Source organism: Vigna umbellata, chromosome 2 (genome assembly GCF_029865625.1).
Source record: "Vigna umbellata cultivar VRB3 chromosome 2, Vumbellata_1.0, whole genome shotgun sequence".
In the NCBI taxonomy this organism is placed as follows: domain Eukaryota; kingdom Viridiplantae; phylum Streptophyta; class Magnoliopsida; order Fabales; family Fabaceae; genus Vigna; species Vigna umbellata.
In genome coordinates this window covers 8,966,637-8,992,682 of record NC_142166.1, presented here as the reverse complement: position 1 = coordinate 8,992,682, position 26,046 = coordinate 8,966,637, and the positions used below count along the sequence as shown (strand labels likewise).

At 30.6% G+C, this 26,046-nt stretch overlaps 2 protein-coding genes across 5 annotated transcripts; one reads left to right on the top strand and one right to left on the bottom strand.

Moving 5' to 3' along the window:
- Positions 1–264: 264 nt before the first annotated feature.
- On the bottom strand, positions 265–5,991 carry LOC124845167 (UDP-N-acetylglucosamine transporter UGNT1-like). Of its 3 annotated transcripts, XR_015784504.1 has the most exons (11): positions 5,768–5,991; positions 2,784–2,860; positions 2,544–2,705; positions 2,320–2,453; positions 1,861–1,991; positions 1,724–1,768; positions 1,531–1,628; positions 1,250–1,357; positions 991–1,118; positions 804–860; positions 636–719 (listed from the first exon to the last, which is right to left on the bottom strand). XR_015784504.1 is itself a non-coding variant. In XM_047322232.2 (10 exons), exons 1-10 carry the CDS (start codon positions 5,898–5,900, stop codon positions 645–647), a joined length of 1,020 nt encoding a protein of 339 aa, XP_047178188.2. In that variant the 5' UTR covers positions 5,901–5,991; the 3' UTR covers positions 265–644. The 3 variants fall into 3 exon arrangements, 1 of the variants encoding a protein (XP_047178188.2); XM_047322232.2 differs by lacking the exon at positions 991–1,118 and having other exon boundaries at positions 265–719; XR_015784503.1 differs by having other exon boundaries at positions 627–719; positions 804–1,118.
- An 11,753-nt stretch (positions 5,992–17,744) lies between these two features.
- Positions 17,745–21,817, top strand: DAYSLEEPER (BED zinc finger and hAT dimerization domain-containing protein DAYSLEEPER). Of its 2 annotated transcripts, none has more exons than XM_047322227.2 (2): positions 17,745–17,962; positions 18,455–21,817. In XM_047322227.2, exon 2 carries the CDS (start codon positions 18,464–18,466, stop codon positions 21,605–21,607), a length of 3,144 nt encoding a protein of 1,047 aa, XP_047178183.1. In that variant the 5' UTR covers positions 17,745–17,962; positions 18,455–18,463; the 3' UTR covers positions 21,608–21,817. The 2 variants fall into 2 exon arrangements, with proteins under 2 accessions (XP_047178183.1, XP_047178185.1); XM_047322229.2 differs by lacking the exon at positions 17,745–17,962 and having other exon boundaries at positions 18,792–18,934; positions 19,026–21,817.
- The last annotated feature ends 4,229 nt before the right edge of the window (positions 21,818–26,046 follow it).

Sequence of the window (26,046 nt, the reverse complement as noted above, 5' to 3'; positions counted from 1 at the left end):
CAAGGTATATATTACATAAAAGTTTTTTCAAATATAAAGATTCATATCTTCAACAATAAAATCCAAGTCTATCATACGGTCATAAGATAAATTTTATATGAAAATAGTATATTATGTATGTTTAACAACATTTAATATAAGATCAAGACTTTCTATATCAACCTCCTAACTAAGAACACATTGAGGAATGCATAAAAGATTCCATACTAATGACAAAGATCAAGCAAAGTTCAGTTATTAGCAAAGAATTGTTGCAAAGGTCATTTAAAGAAGCCTATGGAAAGGAATCATGATGAAGAAGAACATACTCAATTACATACAATTCTTTCTATCTTATAATGCTCAAATAGTGTTAATAGTTCTTTGTGGCTGAGTGAATATATTGTCATTATAAATGTGTTAATTCTAATTTCTAATGTACATTTAGTTCATTCTCGATTTTCATTCCCTAAGGTATATTATTGCAGACAATAACACTTTATACTGTAAATAGTCATAAAGATGGTTTGATACTTGATTTTTCTTCCTTCCCACTATGTAAAATCTACAAAACTTGGGGGCACAATACGATGCTTTCTGGTTTTCTGATCCATTTAGGGAAGTAGTCAACCCCTGTTAAACTATGAAAGCTCGTCCTTATTTCCCTATTTCCCTTGAAGTTTACAATAGGCATACAAACAAGATCCCAGAAAGCCAAGAATTTGTCCAAGAATATTGAACTGTGAACAAATAAAGCATAAGAAGAAAAATTTAGTGAGCTTAGTGATCAAGAAATTCAAGAATACGAAAGAATTTGTTCTTACCAAATCATATGGAAGTCCTCCGAATAGTAACCAACCAAAGCCACTAGTAAAAACATCCTGGACCAGAGGAACAGATCAGGAAACAGTAAACATAAGAATCATGAGAAGCACAAATTTTTATGTTTCAAAACTAAATTGGTATACATAGCATCTACAATGCATGCATTACTTCAAACATTTTGTGTACCTTGTTACGAAAATGCTGCTTGTGTAAGTAGAAAAACAAACGGCTCATATACTTCAACAGTGAATATTTTTAAAAGCAACTTTGCTTATGAATCAACCTCCCATCAGAGTTAGAACAAGAGTCCATGGCTATGTAAAGAGAGAAAAATTATTTTCATGTTTAAACTAACGGTTTGTGCTGCCAGAAAAATCTTAAGGTAATTTCGATACATACTTTAAGGATGGAAAAATGGGCAACGACAAAACTATAAATAACTGACCTTTAAATTACCACAAATTGCCTGTGTAAGTGCCGAGTTGATAGTTGTGTTCAACACTACTATGTAGTTTATAAAGAAAGTGAAAGCACAAGAAAGAAGCATAACAACCTGCACAACATTAAGATTCAAATTTCATATAATGCCTCCAAAAACTATCACAGACAGTTTGACGCTATATAACAAGAAATGCATGACTGCTGTAGTTCTATTAAAAACCTATAGTTTGAGATGGAAGTATCAGAATTCGATTTGTAGAGGAAGTTAAGAAAAGAAAGAGGCACCTGAAATCCAGGGTAGAAAAAGTATGGAAAGTTTAGTGTTGTTTGGAGGTCTCCTCTGAGTAAGGACCAAAGAAACAAGATTGGTCCACAAATCACGACTAAATAGAAAAAAAGAATCGAGAAAACTGCAATTATTGATAAGAACAAAATGGCATTGAATATTAAAGAAAACTTCAAGATCACTGAATGTTACCGTTGCACCATACAATGCCAAAAATGTTAAGGCCGGTGGATTTACCTATGAAAAGTCGTGAATTTGTGAATATTCAATGAAGAAATGGGTAAAATAATGAACAGAATGAGTAGAAGAAGAAAATGATGAAATCTTACAAAGACGAGAAACAGAAGCAAGGTACACCGCCTTACACATGTTTTCTATGAATACAACTGAATAGGAATAAGAATCAAATGTGAAGTCGCGAGCTCCAGCAACAAAAGCCCCTGCTATGATTATCCCAACGCTGAAAAATCCCTTAGTTCGTTAGGCACAGTAACATAATCGCTCAATAATTCAATGTAGGAAAAACTTAATCGCAACAACTCCACCTCTGTGCTCGAATACATCATATTATTGACGATAACATTAGTTTTATAAAGTCAAAGGATAAAAGCAACTTTAGAATATATAAGTAAATGTGAATTTTATCTTAATTAATCTTATAAATAAAAAAATTACTTTTTTATAATTATTTTATTTTATAACATGCATCAAATAAATATAAATGTATGTAATTCAACCATTATAAAATATCTAAACAGCAGATAAAAAAAATATTGAGAGAGACATACCTTCCGACAACAACTCTTGAATGTATCTGTCCTGACAGAAAATACTCCATAACCATTGTGAAGGCCACTACAGTTCGCCTCAGGGTGGTGTACATCGGAATGTTTATGCCTCGCACTGCTTCCATCGTCACCACCTATTATCACAAAGGTGTAAACAATGCTTGTAGGAGAAAACTCGTGCTTCTCTTCTCAACGAAAAAGGCTCAAAACAAAAAAGTGCTTACCATAAAAAGCAAATAAGTTAAAGCAAGAGGAAGTGTTTGGGCCAATGTCCTAAAGGACACAAATACTGCTGAATTGCTAGAACCGCTCAGCGATTCACTAGTTGTGAAAGAAATCACCTTCAAGGATTTCATCGCACACAGAATCATGAATGCAAAAACCATCTGAAACCAACAAGTACCATAACTTTTCAACAGGAAGCTCAAAGAAATGGTCAAAAATCATCTTGAAAAAAGAGCAACCTGAGAAAGTGTGATGACATTTGCATAAGGGAAATTGTAAGAGGAGAGGGCTGCTTTGTTGAACATGACCAAGAGAACTGTAGAAGAATCAGTCATTACATTGAACTGTTACAATGGCACATTCTATCTATGCACCAAAACTCAACCAGGAACAACTGAATACAAAATGCATTTTTTAAAATTAAAAAAGTATATATTATTTTTAAATTTAATTTTATACTATGTAAAATGTGTTTGTCATTTAAGTCAATGTTCACTACAAAAAATACATCAGTTTAGTCAATTCTAAATATATGCTAACTTTTTAATAAATAAAAGTAAAATATTTGTATTAGTATTGAATTAAAACTCACTGGTTGATGCTATTATTAGAGTTTAATGTTAGACAGTTATAGAGTCAACTTACTTAAGTTGAACTAATTATTTTTAATTTTTGTTGATAAATAAAATATTTGTGCTAGTCAGTATTGACTTAGTTTGTACTAATTAAAAATAATATTAAATATAAATAAATTAACATCATATATATTAATATATTAATATTATTTATTTTTAATATTTATATTTATTTAAATTAGTATTTTCAAAATTGACACCAATTTTATTTATTATATCTTTTATTTAAATTGGCACCGATTAGATTAATATTGATATAGTACAATTTTAATAATATTTATTTAAGTTAGTATCGTTTTAACCTATATGTGATATGAATCTTTATGAAAATGAATTAAAACGATAGATTATACCTAATTTAAAAACAAAATTTTTTTTATTTATTTTCTATATAATTTTTTTCACATATTGATCTCATTTATCTATATTTATTTTCTTCATATACTCCAAATTGTTTCTTTTGTTTTATTTTTGTTAAAAATAGAGACAATGTACAATAATTCTTTTTTTAAAATTATTGTTATCAGTGTTGATTATACTAATACAAATTAAGTTATCATTAAAAGTAGATTTCGTTAACTTCAATTAAATTAACGTTAAATTAATAAATTTAAAATAAAAATATATTAATTAGCATCAATTTAGTTAACAGTAAAGTGTTTTAATTAAAAAATAATTTAAAAATTAGTTATAAAATAGCATTAGTTATTTAAAGCCGGTTTTTAAAATTGGATCATAATTAATCAGTATTCGTAATTTTATGATTTGTTCACTATTTAATAACATTGACTCGTTAAAATTCACTTTTAACCATCTCTAAATATACATATTTTTTAGTAATTAATTGTGGGAATTGATTTTTAATTGAAGTTACATTTTTTGAAAGTACTTTTTCACAAGTTATAATTTGTATAAGAGGACATGTTTTAAAAAAAATTAGTTACTATCATATCCAATAATCTTACATTATTTAGAAGTTGATTTATATTGTTTAGAAGTTGAAGTTTAAAAAAAATTAATGGAATCCTTAAGAATCAAATGTTTGGTCATCAATTCTAGAGATAGAATATTTTCTTTTTAATTTTAAAAAACGTTTCAAAGAATAGAAAAAAAATTATATAAATTGTGTTTTACTTCGATTTTTCAACTTTTAAACTTGTGAAATTATGATATATAATAAAAATCTCATGTATTATGCTTTTAGAAAGAAAGGGAAATGCCAAGGAAGAAAATTAAATATAATGAATGAAAAAACTTGGTCAAATGAGACAACAAAGAAACACCTGAACCTGAAATTGGGTCACTTAACAACCAACACATAGTAGAACTGCCTAAAAATCGTCTCATCTTTACAAAAGCCAAAACTATACATATTCCACAGAATAGGCCCCACATCCTCCCAAAATTTCTATACAATATATATCACAGAAAAATTAATTAGAGTAGGTTCGAATTTTACTAAGAAAATTCATGAATTGAATTTAACTGAAGTTAAAAGAAATAACTTAACATTATAATTAGTTCTAAAAAATTGTTAAACATATGAATGAAAACTGAAAATTGATTTGAATATTCTAATTAAAATTCAACCACAGCAATAAATTTGATTAGAGTAATAATGAAAATATAAATTTGACCTTGGTGGGAACATTGGACTTTCAAACGAATTTATCTGTAATAATGTGTAAGTGTAAATGAAAATGGCTTCAGGATGCAATGTCAAATGTGTATTCAATAATAGCAGCTAGGGTTTCAATTTTGCATTCCTGAAGTTGACACTTGTAAGTTTTATTTAATGGAGCACTTATACCATGATATGGACCTCATTCCTCTCACTGTTAACTTTTTCTTCTATTATCATAAGAACAACTACCACCACACCTTCATGTCAATCCTACAATGTTTCACATGAGATATGGTCCCCACCCACCACCTTATTTTCAATGAACCTTCAAAAACAACAACTTCTTACTCTGCTTCTTAAAAGTATACATGTTAATTGTGTTAGGTTTTTTTTCAGAAGAGAGATTCACAAGATTCAACACCAACTAAATGTAAATAAAGTTTATATATAAAAGTGTCCAAAGTTTAAGGATAAGTCTAAGTTATTCAATCTAAGTCTAATCATCTTTATAATATTATAATATTATAATATGGAACTTAGGATTTTAAATTATAAATAATATTAGTTTCTTTTTATATAAGTTGAACTCATATTAGTGTTATATTTTTTAATAATTTTTTTTAAAAAAACTCAGATTTATCAAATTTAACTTTTTCTATCAAATTCGAATTCTTAATCAGTGGAGACTCAAACTATTTTTGGATAATTTCTATTTTTCACGTTCAAAACATCATGGAAAGATTCCAAAACTCTAAAACAAACATGAACATAATCATTTTCATTATATACCATTCTATCTCACACATGTTTCAGCTAATTTAGAAATAAAGAACATGTTCAGACGATGAGAACACAGTTAAAAAGCTAAAAGATTTATGCAATATACGCTAAAATATACTAGATATTAATGTACATGATCAAGAATACTTAGTTTAAAAGTAGTATAAGAAAAAGAATCACAAACCAGAAGAGGCCATATAAGATAAAGCAACGAAGACTCCTTTCTTTGTCATGGCTGAAACTTTTCTCTGTCTCTCTTCATTTTGTTTAGAATCTTCATGAGAGAGTGGCAACATCAAATTCTTCCCAGACTCCATTGATGTTGTATATGTACTGCCACTAATTCGTTTGTATGAGAAAGTTATTTTATAAAGAGTGGATATAGAGAGAAAGAGAGAGAGAGAGGAAGAGGGTGATCAAGGGAAGTGAGGGGAGATGAATTTATATAGCATGATCCTCACTACTTTTTACCTTATTCTGTGACAGACAAAATGGTCAACATGTAGATCACTTTTAAATGGCTTTTTGGTCAAAAGAGTCCAAAAATTACATATCTTTTTTTTTCTTTAAGCATCCTCTCCAAAATTACATATTTATAAGTTGAACTCAGATTATTGATTATAGTATTGTTTTTCTCTTACATGTTTTTTTTTGCTCAAAAAACCTATCGATGCTATCATAATTAAATTAGTTTTGATTACTGACTTATACAAAAATACAAAAAGATTAAGATCATTGAAAATTTAATTGTGAGTTTAAGTCGTTTAAAGAATATTGAACTCAAAGTTCATTTGAGTGAATTCCCTTTCTAAAGATATGTCTGCACACGAATTCTTCTTCTTTCCTTTTTAATGATAGGACTTACATGAAAACGATGTTAATTAACTACTTATAGAACAAATGAGATGTAAAAAACAGGCCGAATAATCAAGCTCACCAATTTCACACAAGAAGGACAGAATTCCCGAAAAGAGGACTTGGTAGCAAACTAAAATGCCGAAGCCACTTAGCTGACAAGGCAATATTCTTTCCCACCAAAGATCTAATGATGGCAAAAAGGTCTAGGTCATCACAAAATTCCCAAATTAGGCTTCGAGATTGTATAATGGACATTTTAGTTATGAAATTTTAAATTTCTCTATTATTCACTTCCTAGTTTTACAAAGAAACTAATTTGTTTTTGTTATTTTATTTATTATAGAGCTGTCAAAACGGACCACTCGGTCTGACCCGGTCCGGCCCACCACGGGTTGGTCACTTAGTGAGTCAACCCAACCCGGTTCATTTATTAGCGAGTCAGAAAAATTCGAATTCGGTCCGACCCACCACGGGTTGACTCACCGGCTCACTTAATTACAATTTTTTTTAAATAAAAAAAATTTACAAACTTTCTATAATTTAAATCTAAACAAATTTCAATCCAAAACAAAATAATAAATATTTTTTATAAAATTAAAATTAAATTTTAATAAAATAAAATTAGGTAGGTGGGTTGGTGGGACAACCCGGCCCACCACGGGTTTAACCCGCATGAGCCGGGTTGAGATCTGACCCGCATAAAAAAATATATTTTTTTCAAACCCAACTGGCTCAAACCCGTGGTGGACCGGTATGACCCGCGGGTTGTGACCCATTTTGACAGCTCTAATTTATTAATATTATTTTGCATCAATAAAGATTTATAACAAAAACTGAAGAGTAATGAAAAATTTATAAGATTTTTCATGCCCTATCATTTGGAAATTTACCATTGCTCTTTGGAAGAGTGTACAAAAAGGATAATGAGAGAATTAATCTTGAATGTATGATGAAAGGAGAAAAGGAAAAGAATTTTAAAATTTTATATATATATATATATATATATATATATATATATTATTTTAGTATTTTTTGTCTTTTTTATTTTTATTAAATTAATCAAATTATATAATTTTTAAATTATTTTTTATTTTTTTCCTCACTAGTTTATATTGTATCAAAATAGAAATATTCAATTGTATTGTTTCCCAATATTTTTATTACATATTTTTTCCTTCTATACTAGTGTGTGTATATAATATATATATATATATATATATATATATATATATATATATATATAATATGAAACAATTCTCTCCATGTTAAGCTTATAATATTATTATAAAAATAGTTTTTAATGTTTGTTATTTTTTACTTTAACTTTAGAGGAAACTCTGCATCATATAAAGAGACATCAAATTAACGACAAAGTAGAAAACAAACGTTAAAAAACGTCGATTATGCGAGAGTATGATGACTTTTTATGACAAATAGCACAACACATCAACGTTCTATTGGTTCCATTTCAAACAAAGTTCTAATGTTGTTGGGTCCTCCATCGTTTCGGTAAATACGATGCTCACTCTTGTTTTGTGTTCTTCATAGTATCATCTTTTATAGGTGATGAATTCTTGAACTGCTGAAAATGTAGCACAACTATTATGTATGAATAAATGTTTAAAGTTTGATCAGATTTCTAATTAATATATATATATATATATATATATATATATATATATATATATATATATATGCACATATATATACACATATATATACATATATACATATATATACATATATATATACATATATATATATATATATATATAACATATATACATATATATATATATATATATATATATTATATTTGTCCAATCATTTCTAATTGCAGCTCAAATAATTGTTTTTATCTAAGACATGACATTATAGTCACATTTGATGAATATTTGTGTTTATTACACTAAACATGACAAAGAAAATAATCATATATAAAGGTCATAAATTGACATGCAAAAATTAATAACTTTAAGATAAATGAGTTCCAACCTTTGGATATAATACTTGAATTTGGTGTGCTCTAGGCTAACATCCAACTCTAATTAAATTGGAAACATAGGTTAGTATTAATATAACTAAGTAGATTATATGAAGAAAAAAAAAAGTAACATTTACATTTGTAACATGAATTTCAAACTAGGTTTCATCTTCCTATGCAACAAACAAAACCATACAATTGTGTACTATCTTAGAATGGTGACTATTAATTGTTAATGGCCCTACCATCAATCACAAATAGTTAGTCCAATAATTAACATTACTTCATAAAATATTACATTCATTAACACCTACCCAACAATGTAGGACGCAAGGCACATCTTTCTTTTTGACTCATACATCCACATTTGTAAATAAGTTTGCTTGTGGTCAAGTATGATTCCAGAAGATTGAATTGTCTAAGGTTCAATAAATTCATACATAGAAGTCCGACCTTGGTCCTAAATGACTATGTCCATGTATCTATAAAAAGACAATTAAGTATAAATTTAAAAATAATAATTCCAAGATTTAAATATGAAATACAATGAAAAATCTTACCTGCAACATAGTTATATGATTGAAATATTCAACATCTTGTCTCCCCTAATTATCTTTAGGGCATGATTTAGATTAATGTACTATAAGACATGACACTATAAAGGCCAAATACTCTTAACTCCTAATCTAGCACTGACGGTTCTCTATTCAACTTGTTTAATTTCCTTAGGAGCTTTCCTAGAGGATCATCTATTACTTCTACCATGTCATCATCTTCATGGATAAGAATTAACACTTGACCTGCTTTCAGGATAAGAGAACTCAAATAAAGATTCTCAAAGGTATAAATCATTTAATTATAAACTGTAAGATAAAATACTCAGAATAACATTATAGTACTTGTGGTGGGCCAAAGTAAGACATGATCAATGCATTAGGCCACACAATAAATGTACCTAAGACCTCCCCCACGAATTGGATTTTTGAAGTTGACACAAATACTCAAGCATGGGGATATCAAATGTCATAATCGTTGCACGCGTTACGGGGAAATAGTGGAGCATCATAGACAAAATCATATATTTTCTTTTCAACACAACAAAGAAAGATTGTAAATCATCAACAAAACTAACCATGACCTATGTTTGCTACATCTATAGCAAGTACAAGTCTTAATTTTCTTGGCTTTGCACCAAATTCTAGAAATGTTTTATCATTTTTCTTCCATTATGGAGAATATTAGTTGGGTGTCGAAGAAGATTATCACACTTTCTTCCATCAGCATGTCATTTCAAGTTCTTCACATATTTTTTAATGACAAACAATCACTTCAACCTAGGTATTATAGGCAAGTGTTACACCACCTTAATAGGTGGACCATCTTTGTCTTTATCCCCAATATTTCCATCAATTTTCTTTTCAAATTACGATAAACCACGTGTTAGAATGCCTTCAGTGAAGCAAATTTATCTCTATAGAATACACAATCATTGGGGCATACATGTATCTTTTGGTGTTCCAAACTCATTGGACATAGAATTTTCTTTGCCTTGTGATTATGGGTAGGTAACATGTTATTTTCTTAAAGCATTTCCTCCAGCAACTCCAACAATTATGTAAAACTTTTATCAATCCATCTATTTCTTGCTTTTAAGCTGAACAATTTCAAAGTTGTCGACAGTCATGTAAAGTTAGCGCATCTTGGGTACAACTCTTCCTCTGATCGAACTTAAGTGAATTGTATAAATGGGCTCTTTCAAAATTTTCTTCACCAACATCATGTGCCATGTTCTCTAAATTATTAGTCATTTATTCGTTCACATAATCTATTCCTCGTGGCATTATAGGCTTGTGTAATACTTCTCCATGTCAAGTCTAAATTGTATAACTCCTCACTATACCAAAAATGAATATATGATCACGTATTGTGCCCAAGTCCTGACGTATTTGATTAAGACAACGAACATAAAGACAAAAATATGTTATATTCATAAAGATTGTGTGCGTGTGCGTGTTCTTGAGCATATTGCAAGAATTCAAAAAATCCTCTTCATACTCTTTACGGATGTGACATTTATTCACTTAGCTTCGATCCATACTATGTTCGTAACAAATTCTATTAATCTCAAAATTCTAACTCTTAGAAGGTGAGACCCTGCCCATTCAAAGAAAATATTTTTCATAATTTGCCAACTTGTATATGAAGAAGTCTAACATCATAAATTTGATAAAATTTCAGCAACTTCTCTCACTAAGTCTCCAAAGTACATGAAATTAAAATGATCACTCATGACCACAATAAAATATACATCTAGAGAACAATATAAAATGGTTTCAACCGAAATATTATCAAATTTATGCATAAACTTCAATGTACACGTTATAGCGAATTATAAAAAATATTTTTTCAAACTATTCAATCAAACAATTCAAAATTAAATACAAACAATTAAAAAAAATACTATTATTTTCTTTTCATAATTAGGTCCAGACGAAAAAGAAAGCATAACTATAAATCGAATAGTGATGCATATTATGAAGAAAAATAAATTATAAAAAAGTATAACCCTTATAAAAATTATTTATTGACTGACTTCTCTTGTATAAAAATAATCAAGGGGAAACTAAGTGAGAATAAACTTTAAACAATTCAAAAGGAAGGGTCTTCCGGAATAATATACAATATTATGTGAAACAGCAGAACTCATTTTTTCTTTTCATTTCTTTTTCATTCATATGAGAGGCTCAAATGGAAGAAGAAAATTTAGGATAGTGTTTAGGGATGATAGATCAAAGATATGTTTGTTGTGAGGAAGTGAGGCATGTGACAGACGTGTGTGTGTGTGTGTATATATATATATATATATATATATATATAGCAGTGCATGTCGACCCATGCCTGTGGAGCAAAAACTAAGGCACAGTGGTGACTTACCCAATTATGCACGCGCGACAACAATAGACCTGTGTGGGGTCATTTCAAAAAGGGAAAGAATGGAAGCAATATGAAGAGTAGGGACAAGCAAACCCTTACACATCATAATCCAATCAATTTCTTTCTGAATTAACTTCCATTCGATAATACCAGCTAGGGCCTCAATTTCGCATTCCTGAAAATGACACTTGTAAGTTTTATTCAATGGAGCACTAGTCACCATGATATGGACTTCATTCCTTCTACTGTTAACCTTTTCTCCTTTTATCACAAGAACGCTGTTTCATGCCACTCCTACAATGTTTCACATGACACGCGGGTGCCCATGATTTTCCAATATTTACTATAATCCTATAAAATCAATTGGATCTATAATTTAATGTACTTGATCTAATTAAAATGAATTTCGATTTTAATTTAAATTTATTTTAATTAGAGTAATTAGATTTGGATTAATTTGGATCGAACATATTTTTATTAATTTTTAGATTTTGTTAACTTGTTTAGACCTTTACTTAGGGTTGTTTGGACTGACATTCGATTGGAACTTACTAGCGGATTAACCTTTGGTTAGAATCCACTTAAGTTATCTTCGATCAGGACTGATTCAAGCTGATATTTAACCAAGAATGATTCAAGTCGATCTTCAATTAGGACTGACTTGACTAACCTTCAATCTGAACTAACTCACGTCGACCTTCGGCTTGATTCTTAATTTCACTTGCTCAACTTAAACACATTATTTTAGATTTTCAAAATCTAAAGAATGATATAATCTAAATTCAATTAAATAGATTGTATTTTACATCCAAATATATAAATTTGAATATGGAATAAATCCATTTAAATGAACTTAAAATAATATGGTTTTAAATTATAATAGATTGAATCTCAAAATTTGAATATTTTGTGAATTCTCAACCCGCCATCTTATTTTCAATCGGTTAACACATAGTTCATTCTTTAATGACAATTTTATTTTATCTTATTCCATCTTTTAATGCGGTGTTAATTAATTCTATTTCAATCATTAATCAATTTAAATAGAAACTAATTTTGTAATCATTTTCATTCTATGCCCAAACGATCAAAACATGTTTAGAAAATTTAGAAGCAAAGAAAAAGACTAGAAAAAAAACAAATACATATAAACATGAAGTTAAATTAAAAGAGTGGAGAATTATGTTCTAGAGGATAAAGGAGCATGCTTATAAAACTAAAAGATTTATGTGATATATGCTAAAAGTATTGTACTACATGTATTCGATTACACCTTGGCCATCTAGATCGAGATGTATTGAGCTTACATGTACACAAACCTGAGATGATATCATATTGATAACATTGTTATTGACACAATCAAATTAATACTATTAAATTATAACAACTTCAGTATTGCTAAGATAATAACCAACAAAATAAAAAGGATAAATTCAATCATAAGTCGTCTCCTAACAAACACATAATTGATTCTTAACAAATTAGTTCTTGTTTCGGTTGAATTGGTCTGAGGGTCGGTTGTCCTTCCTTGCTCTGCTCTCTTTTGATCTTCAATCCTCTCTGAGAATGTAATCCACTCCGATAGGTGGTTGACCTGCATAAGACACTCCGATGGGTGGTTAACCTGCATAAGACACTCCGATGGGTGGTTGACCTGCATAAGACACTCCGACGCTCAAGTCAGATATGTTTCATAAGAAGGTCTATATTTTATTGTAATAGATTAATATCCCTTTACCTTTACATGGGCATTAACCCTATATTTATAGGGCTTATAGCAATTAAGTTCATTAATTCATATTTGATATGACAATAAATCCAATAATATCTGCTAATATACCTGCTAATTGTCCATTAATATCATATTCTTGTGCAATATGACATGTCAATCAGTCATAAATAGCGTATATTCACATTTAATATGACCATTAAACGTATTAATTGATCATTAATGATATTTACCTTTCCTGATTGGTGTGTCTCACAGTCGGTCGGTTGCCTATTTTGGCTCCGGATTCTCCTTAACCGATCGATAACCAGATATAGTACAGTTATTATAAAAACTATACAAAAGGGTTAAAAAAACAATAAAGAAGATAAAAATCAACAGAAGATTAAAGAACAAAATAACAAAAGATAGAAAGAAATAAATTTATAAAAAAGATTTAAAAAGATAAAAATGATGATAATGAAAATAGGTTGATTTTACTTTTTCAAAATAGGATTCATTATTGGTTATGTAAAAATTATTATTCAATGAATTATTATCTTAGATTTTCAAATTAATTCATGTAAATTCTCAATTAATTTGTGGGCATTTTTACTGTTAACCAAAGTACATTCTCAATTAAAAGCAAGAGTTTTGTAGATTAATCATAGTAAATTTAATCAAAGTACATTGTCAATTAAATATTACTATGTCTAGTAATGTCTATTCTTTTACCTCTTATATCAAGTAAAAAGGTAATTAACCAAAGTACATTCTTGATTAATTCTTGTTAAAAATTTTACTGCTAATCAAAGTACATTCTCAATTATTAAAAAAACTCATTCAATCACATGAAAGTTTATAACTTTAATCAAAGTAAATTCTCAATTAAAATTAAAAACCATTGGACTTATATGATTGATATGTTATGTAGATTTCACACCATGCTAACTTACTATAATGTACAAATTATTACTTTTACTTGATTAAAAAGAAAATGACATAGATAAAACTAAATTACAATAAGAATCAAAAGAACAAACAAATTTATTCATCTAACCTCATAATCTAGTTAAGAAATTACAACAGAATCAACCCTAGAGACTTGCTACTCTATGGAATGCATAAAGAAAATGAAAATATAAGAAAAGAGGGTGGAGAACATGAGAAAAGATAGAGGATGAAATTTGAACCCCCAATCTCGTATAATATGTTTCCCTAAGTCTCTTTATATAAAAATTATATTGGGCTTTGTTTCAGGCTTTTCTGTTGTTGTAATCTTCTTTATGATAATGTAATCTCCTATAATTATCTTCTAAATAATCCAATATCTTCAAAATATATTTGATTGTTGTCGAGATCTAAAAATATTTGAGAAGATATTTGTTAAATTAAAAAAGATTTCACAAATATTATCTTTTGATATTTATTAATAGAGTTAAATAAGGTAATTATTTAACAATATCAAATAAAATATCTTAAGATATATTTTTCCCAAATTATCTTTAATCATAAACATTTATCAATTACCAAGGCCCTTTTAGTAGAAAAAATAGAAAAAATTGCAAAATCCAATTTTTGTTGCTTGTTTTGTCTTCTTGGCTTAGAAAATTTTCTTCACTTTTTTATGTCATGTTTGGATTAATTTCTTGTGGTCTTGATTATTTTTTATTCTTGAATTTATTTTTAAAGTGTCATGAAACTTTAACCAATTTATTTCTACACCACAATGAGCTTAACATAGCTCCAACTACACTAACACTCCTCAAAATATTCAAAGAACATTTATGCAACTAAAAAATTATTTTTAACATGTTTTTGTATCTCATGCTAAATAAACCCAATTATAACAAATCCTAATTAAAATATTCTATTAAAGTACAAAAATCAATTAAGAATATAGTATTAAAGGTCAAAGGAAGCCATATATATGTACTCATCAATATTGACAAAGACAACATCTAGGCGACTAGATCGTTAGTAATGGTCCAACGTAATTAGTTAAAGGAAGGATCTAAAACATCATTAGCACACTCCTTAGAGTTAATTATGGTAATTAGTCATATGGGCCAAGACCCATCCAGGTGAGGACCCATTAGAGTTGTTAAAAAGGGTTACAACCTGCAGGCCAACCCGGGCCCACCACGGGTTTGGGCTGGGTTGGTTTGAAAAAAAAATGAATTTATTTTATGCGGGTCAAGTTTCAACCCGATTTATTTAAACTCGGCTAATCTGAGTTGAACCCATGGTGAGCCGGATTGGCTCACCAACCTACCTAATTTTATTTTATTAATTTATTATCTTATGAAATCCTAAAAAATACCATCTACCTCATTATACGTAGATTGTATTGTACTTTTTATTATTATTTTGAATTGTCTTGAGTTTAACATCATTTTGGGGTGAAATTTATTTAGATTTGAATTACAATTGTAATTTTTATTTAAAAAATGTAATTAAGTGAGTCAACCCATTTAACCCACCAACCCGTGGTGGGTTTATCCGAGTTTGAATTTTTCTGACTCGCTAATAAATGAGTCGGGTTAGGTTGACTCACTAAGTGACTAACCCGTGGTGGGTCAAGTCGGGTGGTTCGTTTTGACAGCACTAGGACCCATAATCATAATATAAAAAAAGCACAATACTCGAGAAAAATTAATTATGTTCATTAGTACAACATTTATTATCATATGACACACTTAGTTGACTTAAGCATCAAAGTGTCTTTTATAGGCACAACCCCCGTCTCGGACTGAAGAGGGCGATATATGAGAATTTATCGACTTGTGAGAGTTCGAAGCACAAGAAGGTAGTAACTTGTGAAGACCTTTACATAGTCTAGTTGGTTCTACAAACAAAAATATTTTGGCATCCATCATGAAATCGACATATATTCTGTGAAAAAGAAGATTGTATGGTGTCAACAAGAAGCAAGATGAAAAAGAAACCAACAAAATGTCCTAAGAGATGGTCATGATGCTGGAGATGCAAAGGGAATTTGTTGAGTACAAAAAGAGAACCTCTAAAGAGATTGAGGCATTGAAACAATAAAACCATAAGTTAAGAAGGACTAAAGAGGTAACCAACAAAGGGGAAGGAGAAGGAAATCCCTGAAAACATGACTTTAATGCAAAAGGTTGTGTCTGTTCTTTGCACTAACAATGAAGCTGAGGGAGAGAGCGATTACAATACCACCCCCAAAATTGGAGGAGCAACGAACATCTTTTTGACAATAGGAGGAAGATACAAATTTTCTTTGCACATGTTAGAACCAACATCATAACAACAATATAAAGACTTTAACATATAACATATAAACCCCAGGGATTGATGTACTACATGTGTTCGACTACACCTCGACCATCTGAATCGAGATGTACTCAACTTACATGTATGTGGACTTCGATGATATTATATCGACAAAGACAACATATAGGATACATGACACCTCCACCACACTTAGACTATGAATGAAATTCATCTTATTGTTAGGGTACCAATTTATGTATCATTTTGTTAGAATGTATTTTTTATTCATTTAAAAAAATATAAAATCTCTTTAAAATTATTTTGGGTTTTATACTTTGCTTTGTAGTATCACTTACAATAAATAAATAAGGTAATTAATCCCTTGATAAAATTTAAAGTGATAAATCATAGGTAAAAGTAATATTTTACACTTAATTACGAAAAGCATTTTTACATCTTTGAGAAAAAAAGCCTACTTAACCATTTATTCTAATGATAAATTATATATATATATATATATATATATATATATATATATATTAATACTTTAAATTAAAAGATAAAAAAATATTAACATATTGAAAATATGTTATCAAATTATTATTTTTTCAATATCAATCATCTAATTGAAAATATACAATACCACTACTCTTAAAAAAAACAATGCTTCAGTTAGCGTATGGCTATACAAAAAAGGAAAAAAGAAACCTATGAGTTAATCCTATTATAGGAAAGAGACAAAAGAACTCCTTAATTAAAAAAAAATCTATTTCTTCTGGATTACTTATAATAAAATAAAAATATTTACAATAAATGGAGAGATAAAAGTAGACTTTCAACATTACGATTTATATTTTGAATATCGGTCCTAAACTATTTAAAAAATACGCAATACAATTTGAACGCTTTAAAGCAATTACCTCGAGTTTTAAATAAGATTTACTTTCTCAATAAAACCAACTAATTAAGCCTAAATTTTTACAATTATGTGCTAGAGAATTAATATTTTTGAGTCTCACATGTTTGAGAAACAATAATTAGATAATATATTTAATAATTAAAAGAGGTAATAATAATAATAATTATTATTATTATTATTATTTAGTAAAGAAAAGCAAACAAATAAGCACGCTATCCACAAATGCAGTGGGCCATCATTAGAACTATTGATTGGGCTATTTCACGAATGATGACCCACTACTTCTAAAATTCCAAAATATAATTAAATAAAATAAGCGACAATAACTCTCTCATGGAGTGGGCTAAGACTTAGACAAAGGAATGGGAAACATAGACGTAAAAATCAACGTAAATATTTTCTTAGAAATAAAATAAATTGAAATAATAAGAAAATAATAAGAATGGACCTGGGAGTCCAAATATCAATCCAAAACTGAAAACCCTACTTTAAAATCTTTTCAGAACCCTATTTCGCGAACCAGTCCCAACCGAACCCTCGTCTCGCTCAAAAATCTTATCCAAGGTCCAATTACCTTCTCGGGTTGGTTCTCAAGCCCAAACCTCTCTCCCTCTCTCTGCAAAACCCAAGATCCCACTCCTTCCAGCCCTGAAGCTCGGTTTCCGGGCTTCCGCTTCCAACGCCGTCCATCGGCATCTTTACCGTTAGTTTCCCACTCTAAAACCTGGTAATTTTCCTTTCTCCTAATCTTTTTCTTTGGATTTACATGCTTCCGTTGTTGCTGTTATACACAGCCTCTGAGAATTTTGGGATCATCGTTGATGTTCGCTAGATCGATCCTTGTGTTGCGCTTATTGATATATAGTTTATGTTTGTTTTTTTTCGTTTTTAATTTTGTGCGGTCGGTTCTCCCCGCTTCAAGTGAATTGTTGGATACTGTTATTGTTGTCAGCGAATAACGTCGCTGGCAATTCGCATTCTTCGTACTTCATTAATCGTTTAATTTAATATTTCAAAAGTAAAAACATAGGGTAGGGAGAAAAGATATCTGAAAACAGGTTTTTATGTAATACCAGGGAAATATTTTATTAATTAATTGTTAGTATAGAAATCATGTATATAAGTGTTTTTTTTTTTCTAATTTATAGTAATGTAATTGGATATCTGGAAAATTATGCTTGATTGTAATTCACCGTGAATTAGTATCTTTGTCTTCCAGGTGTTAGGCATGATGGTTGGTACCCTCGAAGAAGACCAAGTGGTGATTCATCATATTAAAGCTGATCCAGTTGTTGGTGCTGATTCTCAGCCCAGCAATGATCTAGCAGAGTCTGAAACACTGCTAGATAATAGTGTGGAAAAGTCTGATTTTGAGCCGAACAAAGATCTGTCCAATTTGGAAACACAGCCTCACAAGGAACTTACTGCTTCTGAAACACTGGCTACTAATGATGAAGCAGTGGAATTGCCCAATCAACATTTGGGCAACTCTGAAGAACCTGTGATTGACCATTCTAACAATGGTGATGCCTCACATGACAGTCAGACAGTTAACTCTGGGTTGCCACCAACCAACGCCGACTCTGAAGTTTTATTTGACTGTCAGTTGGTTAGCTCTGAAGCACGAGCAGCACTTGATATGAAGGCTTCACAATGCAGTAATCAGCAGGTGCATACTGAGGCATTGCTAAACCATAATGTGGGTAATTCTGAAACATATACTAGTAATAGTAATGGTGAGCTTGTATATGAAATACAGCACAGTGATGAGGTGGTTATGTCTGAAACAGTGCAAGGCCACGAGGGGATCATGTCCGAGACTCAGCAAAGCAATGAGGTGATCATGTTTGAGACACAGTTCAACAATGATGCCAACATGCCTAAAATCCAGACAGGCAATGATGTGGTCATGTTGGAAGCTCTGCCTGAAAATGAGTTGGCTTCTGCAGCAGATCCAATCAATCAGCCTTCCCATTCTGAAACTAGTCCTGATAATCAGTTCACGACTCTCCATATGATTCCTGAAGATCAGCTGCCTCAACCTGAATCGTTGCCCCACTCAGAACTGCTACCCAATTCTGAACCACTGGTAGATGATCATCTCACAGACATCAAAGTATTATATCACAATCATCTGACCCATTATGAAGCACTGCCTAACAATCATTCTAACCATTGTGAGGATTTATCCCACCATCAACTATCTAACAATGAAGTATTCTCCCATGATCAGCTGGTCAATTCCCAAGTGCTGTCTCATTATGAGCTGGAAAATAGTGAAGCAATGCACCACAATCAGTTAGTCAATTCTCAAGAAAACTATGAAATAGCCATCTCTGATGCCATACCCAGCTACGAGATAATAAGTGCCGAGACACCACTGAACAATGAGGTTTATATCTCAGAAACCCAGCCTACTAAGCGGAGGAAAAAAAAGTCTATAGTCTGGGAGCACTTCACAATAGAAACAGTAAGTCCTGGGTGTAGAAGGGCACGGTGCAAGCAATGTGCTCAAACTTTTGCATATAGTACAGGTTCAAAAGTTGCTGGCACCAGCCATCTCAAACGCCACATTGCCAAGGGGACCTGCTCAGCTCTTCTACGCAACCATGACCATAATCAATTGGCCCCATATACTGTACGCAATAGGGGAAGTGGGGCTGGAAATGCTAGCAGTACACCTAAAAAGCGATATAGATCCCCCAATACCCCTTATGTCACTTTTGATCAGGACAAATGCCGCCATGAAATTGCTAGAATGATTATTATGCATGATTACCCTCTTCACATGGTTGAGCATCCGGGATTTGTTGCATTTGTTCAAAATCTGCAGCCACAGTTCAACATGGTGACCTTTAACTCTATTCAAGGAGATTGTGTTGCAACTTTCCTGATTGAAAAGAATCATCTTTTAAATTATATTGAGGGATTACCTGGACGTGTTTGCTTAACACTGGACATCTGGAAATCAAGTCAATCATTAGGTTATGTATTTATCACAGGACATTTTGTGGATCATGATTGGAAGTTGCAAAGGCGAATTCTCAATGTTGTATTGGAACCATATCCTTATTCAGATTCTGCACTTACCCATGCTGTTGCTGTTTGCCTTTCTGAGTGGAATTTGGAGGGTAGGCTATTTTCTGTCACTTGTAATCAGGCTCTGAGTAAGGTTGCCCTTGAAAATCTCAGACCATTACTCTCCGTGAAGAATCCACACATCCTCAATGGTCAGTTACTAGTTGGTAATTGCATTGCTCAGACTTTAAGTAGTGTTGCAAATGATTTGTTGGGTTCTGCGCAAGACTTGATCAGTAAAATCCGTGATAGTGTTAAGTATGTGAAGACCTCTGAATCGCACGAGGAAAACTTCTTGGAGCTGAAACAGCATCTTCAGGTTCCTAGCGAAAGGAGCCTTTTTATTGATGACCAAATTCATTGGAATACATCATATCAAATGCTTGTGGCAGCTTCTGAGCTAAAGGAAGTTTTTTCTTGTTTGGACACTTCTGATCCCGATTACAAGGGAGCCCCATCAATGCAGGACTGGAAGCTGGTTGAAACCCTCTGTAGCTACCTGAAGCCGCTTTTTGATGCAGCTAACATTCTTACTGCAACAACTCATCCCACTGTTATCACCCTTTTTCAAGAAGTTTGGAAATTGCAATTAGACGCAGCTCGTGCAGTTACGAGTGAAGATCCCTTCATTAGCAGCCTTAATAAAATTATGCACGAAAAGATTGATATTTACTGGAGAGAGTGTAGTCTGGTTTTGGCGCTTGCAGTAGTTTTGGATCCCCGTTTTAAGATGAAGCTTGTTGAGTTCAGTTTCACAAAAATCTATGGCGATGATGCTCATTTATATATCAAGACTGTGGAAGATGGAATTCATGAGATGTTTCATGAGTATGTAGCCCTTCCATTGCCACTGACACCTGCTTATGCTCAAGATGGAAGTTCGGGAAACCGTAGTAGGATGGAGGAATACCCAGGAGATGCTGTGTTGTCTGATAATGGTCTAACAGATTTCGATGCGTACATCATGGAAACTACTAGCCAACAGACGAAGTCTGAGCTAGATCAGTACCTTGAAGAATCATTGTTACCGCGTGTTCCAGACTTTGATGTATTAGGTTGGTGGAAGCTAAACAAACTCAAGTACCCTACTCTTTCCAAGATGGCCCGGGATATATTATCTGTTCCGGTTTGTACTGTTGCTCCCGATTCTGTGTTTTATTCAAAAAGCAAAGAGATGGATCATTATCGGAGTTCCTTGAGGCCAGAGACAGTAGAGGCAATTGTATGTTCTAAGGACTGGCTGCAGTATGGAACAGCTGAAGCTTCTAATGCGCTTGTGAAAATGGAATTCTAGTATTCTAGTATTCTAGAGTTTTTTAGAAGGTTATACCCCGTTCTATATGTAGTATCTGGTGAAATTTTTATGAGTTCATAATTCTATATTGTTAAATGTTAATTTGGATAATTGGACGCAAATACTAAGTTTCTAGCATAGCTTCAGTTTTAGACTATAACTCTAGTGACTGCCCATTTGGTTAATACATGTATCTATAATTTTAGTCTCTTTAGTTGTAGTAATAATTTCTTCCTTCTTAGATCGTGCCTTTTGGTGCTCAACTTGACATTAAACTGTGAAGATCTAATCAAGAGTAGGATGTTCATAAGTTTAGATTGGATAAACCCGATAGTCTAAATCAGTGGAATTAGTTTGAAGTTTTAGTTTAATGAAATCTAATTTGAATGAAACTATTTTTGATTGATTCAGTTATTAGATTGTAATTTATATATTCAATGAACCGAACAAAACTACGTATTATTATTTTTATAATATTCTTCTAATTATTTAATTTATGTGAATGTTATTTGGTTAAATATTAGTTTTTTCAAATCTTGTACACTTGAGAAGCAGCCCCGTATCCTAATATATTAAATATGTTACAGTTGTAGTCATTTATCCATAACCATATCTAAATTTATTCTATCCTTGGCAATATATATTTTTTCTTCCATTGGGGTGTTGAAAAAGTACACCATGTCCATGTTTTAGATTCTTGGATTTTGGAATTTGAAGACATGTTTCTAAAATCTAGAATGTATTTTTTCTAATTCGTAATGTTGGGAATCGAAAATTATGTGGATTGGTAATTTGGAAATATATTATGAATGGAATGATTTGATATGTTTCTTACTTTTTTTTCTATTGGAAACCAGATTTAAAATGTACTTTGGATTATAATTGAGAATGTATTTTTTGATTAAGTAATTTAGAAATTCAAATTATATAATTTGAAGTGTATTTTAGATTTTATAATAATTTTGGATTATATAATTTGGAAATATATTTTAACTTTTACAATTCCAAATATATTTTTAGATTTACAAATAGTATATTTTGGATTGTATAATTTAAAATTAATAATTTTTTATTGTATAATTTAGAATAGATTTTCAAATCCATAGATCATTTTGTATTTTCTAATTTCAGAATATATTTTTAAATTGCACAATCTAAACTGTTTTCAATAAATGGATAATTTGAACCTTTTCCATATATTGTACACATAGAAGATTAAAAAATAAAAATAAAGATTTTAGATTCACTTTGACCATTCAACACAAAGCAATGAAGGTTAGTGATAGAGATAAACTTTTTCTTCCTGCACTCCCATCCAACCACCCCATTTTTATCAAAGCCCAACTTCGTCATTATGGTTTCCAAAAATATATACGTTCTTAATGTTCCTATTAATATAATATTTCTTTTAGTTCTTTCAAGTATAACTTTTCTCTTTTCATAATCCATCTAGCTTTTATATTTTTTTAGGGTGGGAAGCAATTTGATGAATTCCCCTTTAAGGTTTACATTTCGATAGCGTCAAAAATTAATTTATAAACAAGTAAAATTTTGGATTTTTTATTCCACAATTATTATTCTTAAAAAAAAGTAATTAATATTTCGAAAAAAAGATAAAAAAAAATATAGATTTATTTTATAACGGGTCTCGAAAAATAAGCAATATATTTTCGGTCTTTATTATTATGTTAGATTTTTTGAGATTATTTTTGGTTAGAATTTTCAGTTATATCAGTCTTGTCCTTTTTCTAAGGAAATTAGTAATTTTTCATTATTTCACAAGAGTCACAATGAATTTTTATGGAACTGGAAGTCTGTTTATTAGTTTTTATTTGTGGTAGATTATTTGTGAGATCTAAGCGGTGGTTTTGATATCTTTGATATATATATATATATATATATATATATATATATATATATATATATATATAAATATATTCTTCGTAAGGATTTCTTGAAAAAAATCATTGTATTATTTTCAAAATATTTACTAACGATTAACAGAAGATCAAATGAGGTATTTTTATTCATACTCTTACTTATAAGAGTATGGTTTATATGAAAACATGGGTTTATTTCCTTGACTCGTATTGAAAATAATTTCATTCTACCAAAAATTTCAAAAAGAGATGATTAATTAACTTTTTTTAGGTGTACCACTTTTGTATTGATGAAAATTGGACTTAACTAAAAATAAAATTGCACAAAATTTTCACAACTCTCCTATTTATTTAATGTACTGATTGGAAATATTTTTTTTTTCGAATCTTAACAATTAGTATCCTTTCGAAAAAATATTTTTTTTTATTGATGAAAATTGGACTTAACTAAAAATAAAATTGCACAAAATTTTCACAACTCTCCTATTTATTTAATGTAATGATTTATTTATTTAATGTACTGATTGGAAATCATATTTTTTTTTCTAAATTAGAAAACGCAAAGACTAACTTCCGAGGTTTAAGTAAAAAATGATAAAATACCATCTAGATTTATCTAGAAGCTAGAAAACTTAGTGACATAAAAGTTATTATAGTATAAAGTTCCAATGAGATGAAGTTAAATTCATTAAAGACGAAAAATGAAAAAAAAAAAAAAACATTCCCCGTTTATATCTTACATCAATACTCTTTTCGACCTGATGTATCTTTTTCACATTTAAGAAAAGTCTGGATTCTTGGTTTATTAATTAGTGGAAGATTAGTCAATCCGAAATTTTCTTAAATGATATTAAAGAAAAGAGTATTCTAAACAAATTCATAGAATTAGAGTTAGATGACATGTTAAAGGAATGTCCGAAAACATATCTACAAAACCTTCGTACTGGAATTTATAAAGAAACAATCCAATTAATCAAAACGCACAACGAAGATCGTATGAATACGATTTTGCACTTCTCCACAAATATAATTTGTTTCTTTATTCTAAACGGTTAAAACTTACATTATTGTTTTGTTTTGTTTTTTATTGTCTTATTTATGAGAGTTTTTATGGTGAATTGATTTTGTGTGGAAAACTCTTTTTGGACAAGGGATGATGGTTGATATGTTTGTGCGTGTGTCTTAGGAAGAGATGAAGTCTTGAATTCTTGGTAAACTCTATGTGATGGTATAGATGATGAACCCGGTCCGTAAGTCTCTTTAAAAGAGTAGTGGGGAGTGAACTTCGTCTTCGTCTGTAAGACTTTTTATGAGTAGTGCTAAATTCTAGGTCTCTTATGGTTAGCGAATGGCTGGTAAGTTATGTGCATGAGTGAAGTCGAGAACATGTAGACCAAGATCTTTGCCTTGGTGACAATACATGTGTTTATATGATATGTATCTATTTATAATGTTTGTACGTTAGCCCACCTTTCTATTTTGTACATTCAATCTGCGAAAATCATATTTTTACCAGAGCATATGATAGTACAAGTGTTGAGAGAGATGCACGACATTAGAGAGAGGAACCAACATTGTTAGATATTTGAGATAATCTTTTAATTTTATGTTTTTATATTTAATAAAGTCTATTTATAAAATAATATTTTTTATTGAAATTTTCAACAAAATAAGAATAACATTTTATTTTAAATTATGTAATATGTATTAAGGTTTAAACCCTCGTTTGGTCCTCGTATATGTCAAACTCAAGTGGGTCATCGTTTTTTTTTTCAGTCTCAATCGGGTCCATAAACTTGTAAAAATGAGTCAATTAAGTCCTCTCCGTTAAGTTTTCGCTGACGCCCTTTACAGTTGCTGACATGGTGCCCACTTAATATGTTGATGTGTATTGTTTGATTATGTAGAATTTTTATTTAAATTAAAAGATTATGAAATGGCAAAATTTAATTGGTTAATGTTAAAATCATAGGGTTTCCTTTGTGATTGGGGTTTCGAATCTGTGTGCATGTTTCGAATGGAGGTGCAAGCTGCCATGGTTGCGTGAGATTGATGGTGGAGGTCGCGATTGAGAAGATGTTCGCGGTTTGGTTCTCTCTGCAGATGCATGTTTACGGTGATGTGCAGAGATGGTGTTCAGGCATGGTGGAGATCGCGAGTAGGGTGGTCTCTACAACAACGACTTCTACTCCAATTGGGTTTTTAGATCTCTATATTTCTCTTGCAGGTTGAAGGCTTGTGCGCAGAGGAAAAATAATTGTTGGTAGCGCTGGAGTAGCAGAAGGGTTTTAGTGGATTCTTTACCAATATCCGGGAGGACTTCCCCAAACTCTGAGGATGAAAATTCCAACATTAAAAGCTCCCATAACTCAACATTAATATTCAAATTCTTATGTGGCTTTTGGGTGTACAAGAAAAGTGACAATTCCTCCCTGGGAACAACTTTCTTTGCCTCAACCTAGCGATAGACGAAACAATATTGAAGATGACCCAATATCAGAAAATAAAAAAGTGTTGAAGATCTATAATCCTTGTTCTCTAACAAACTACAATTGGTAT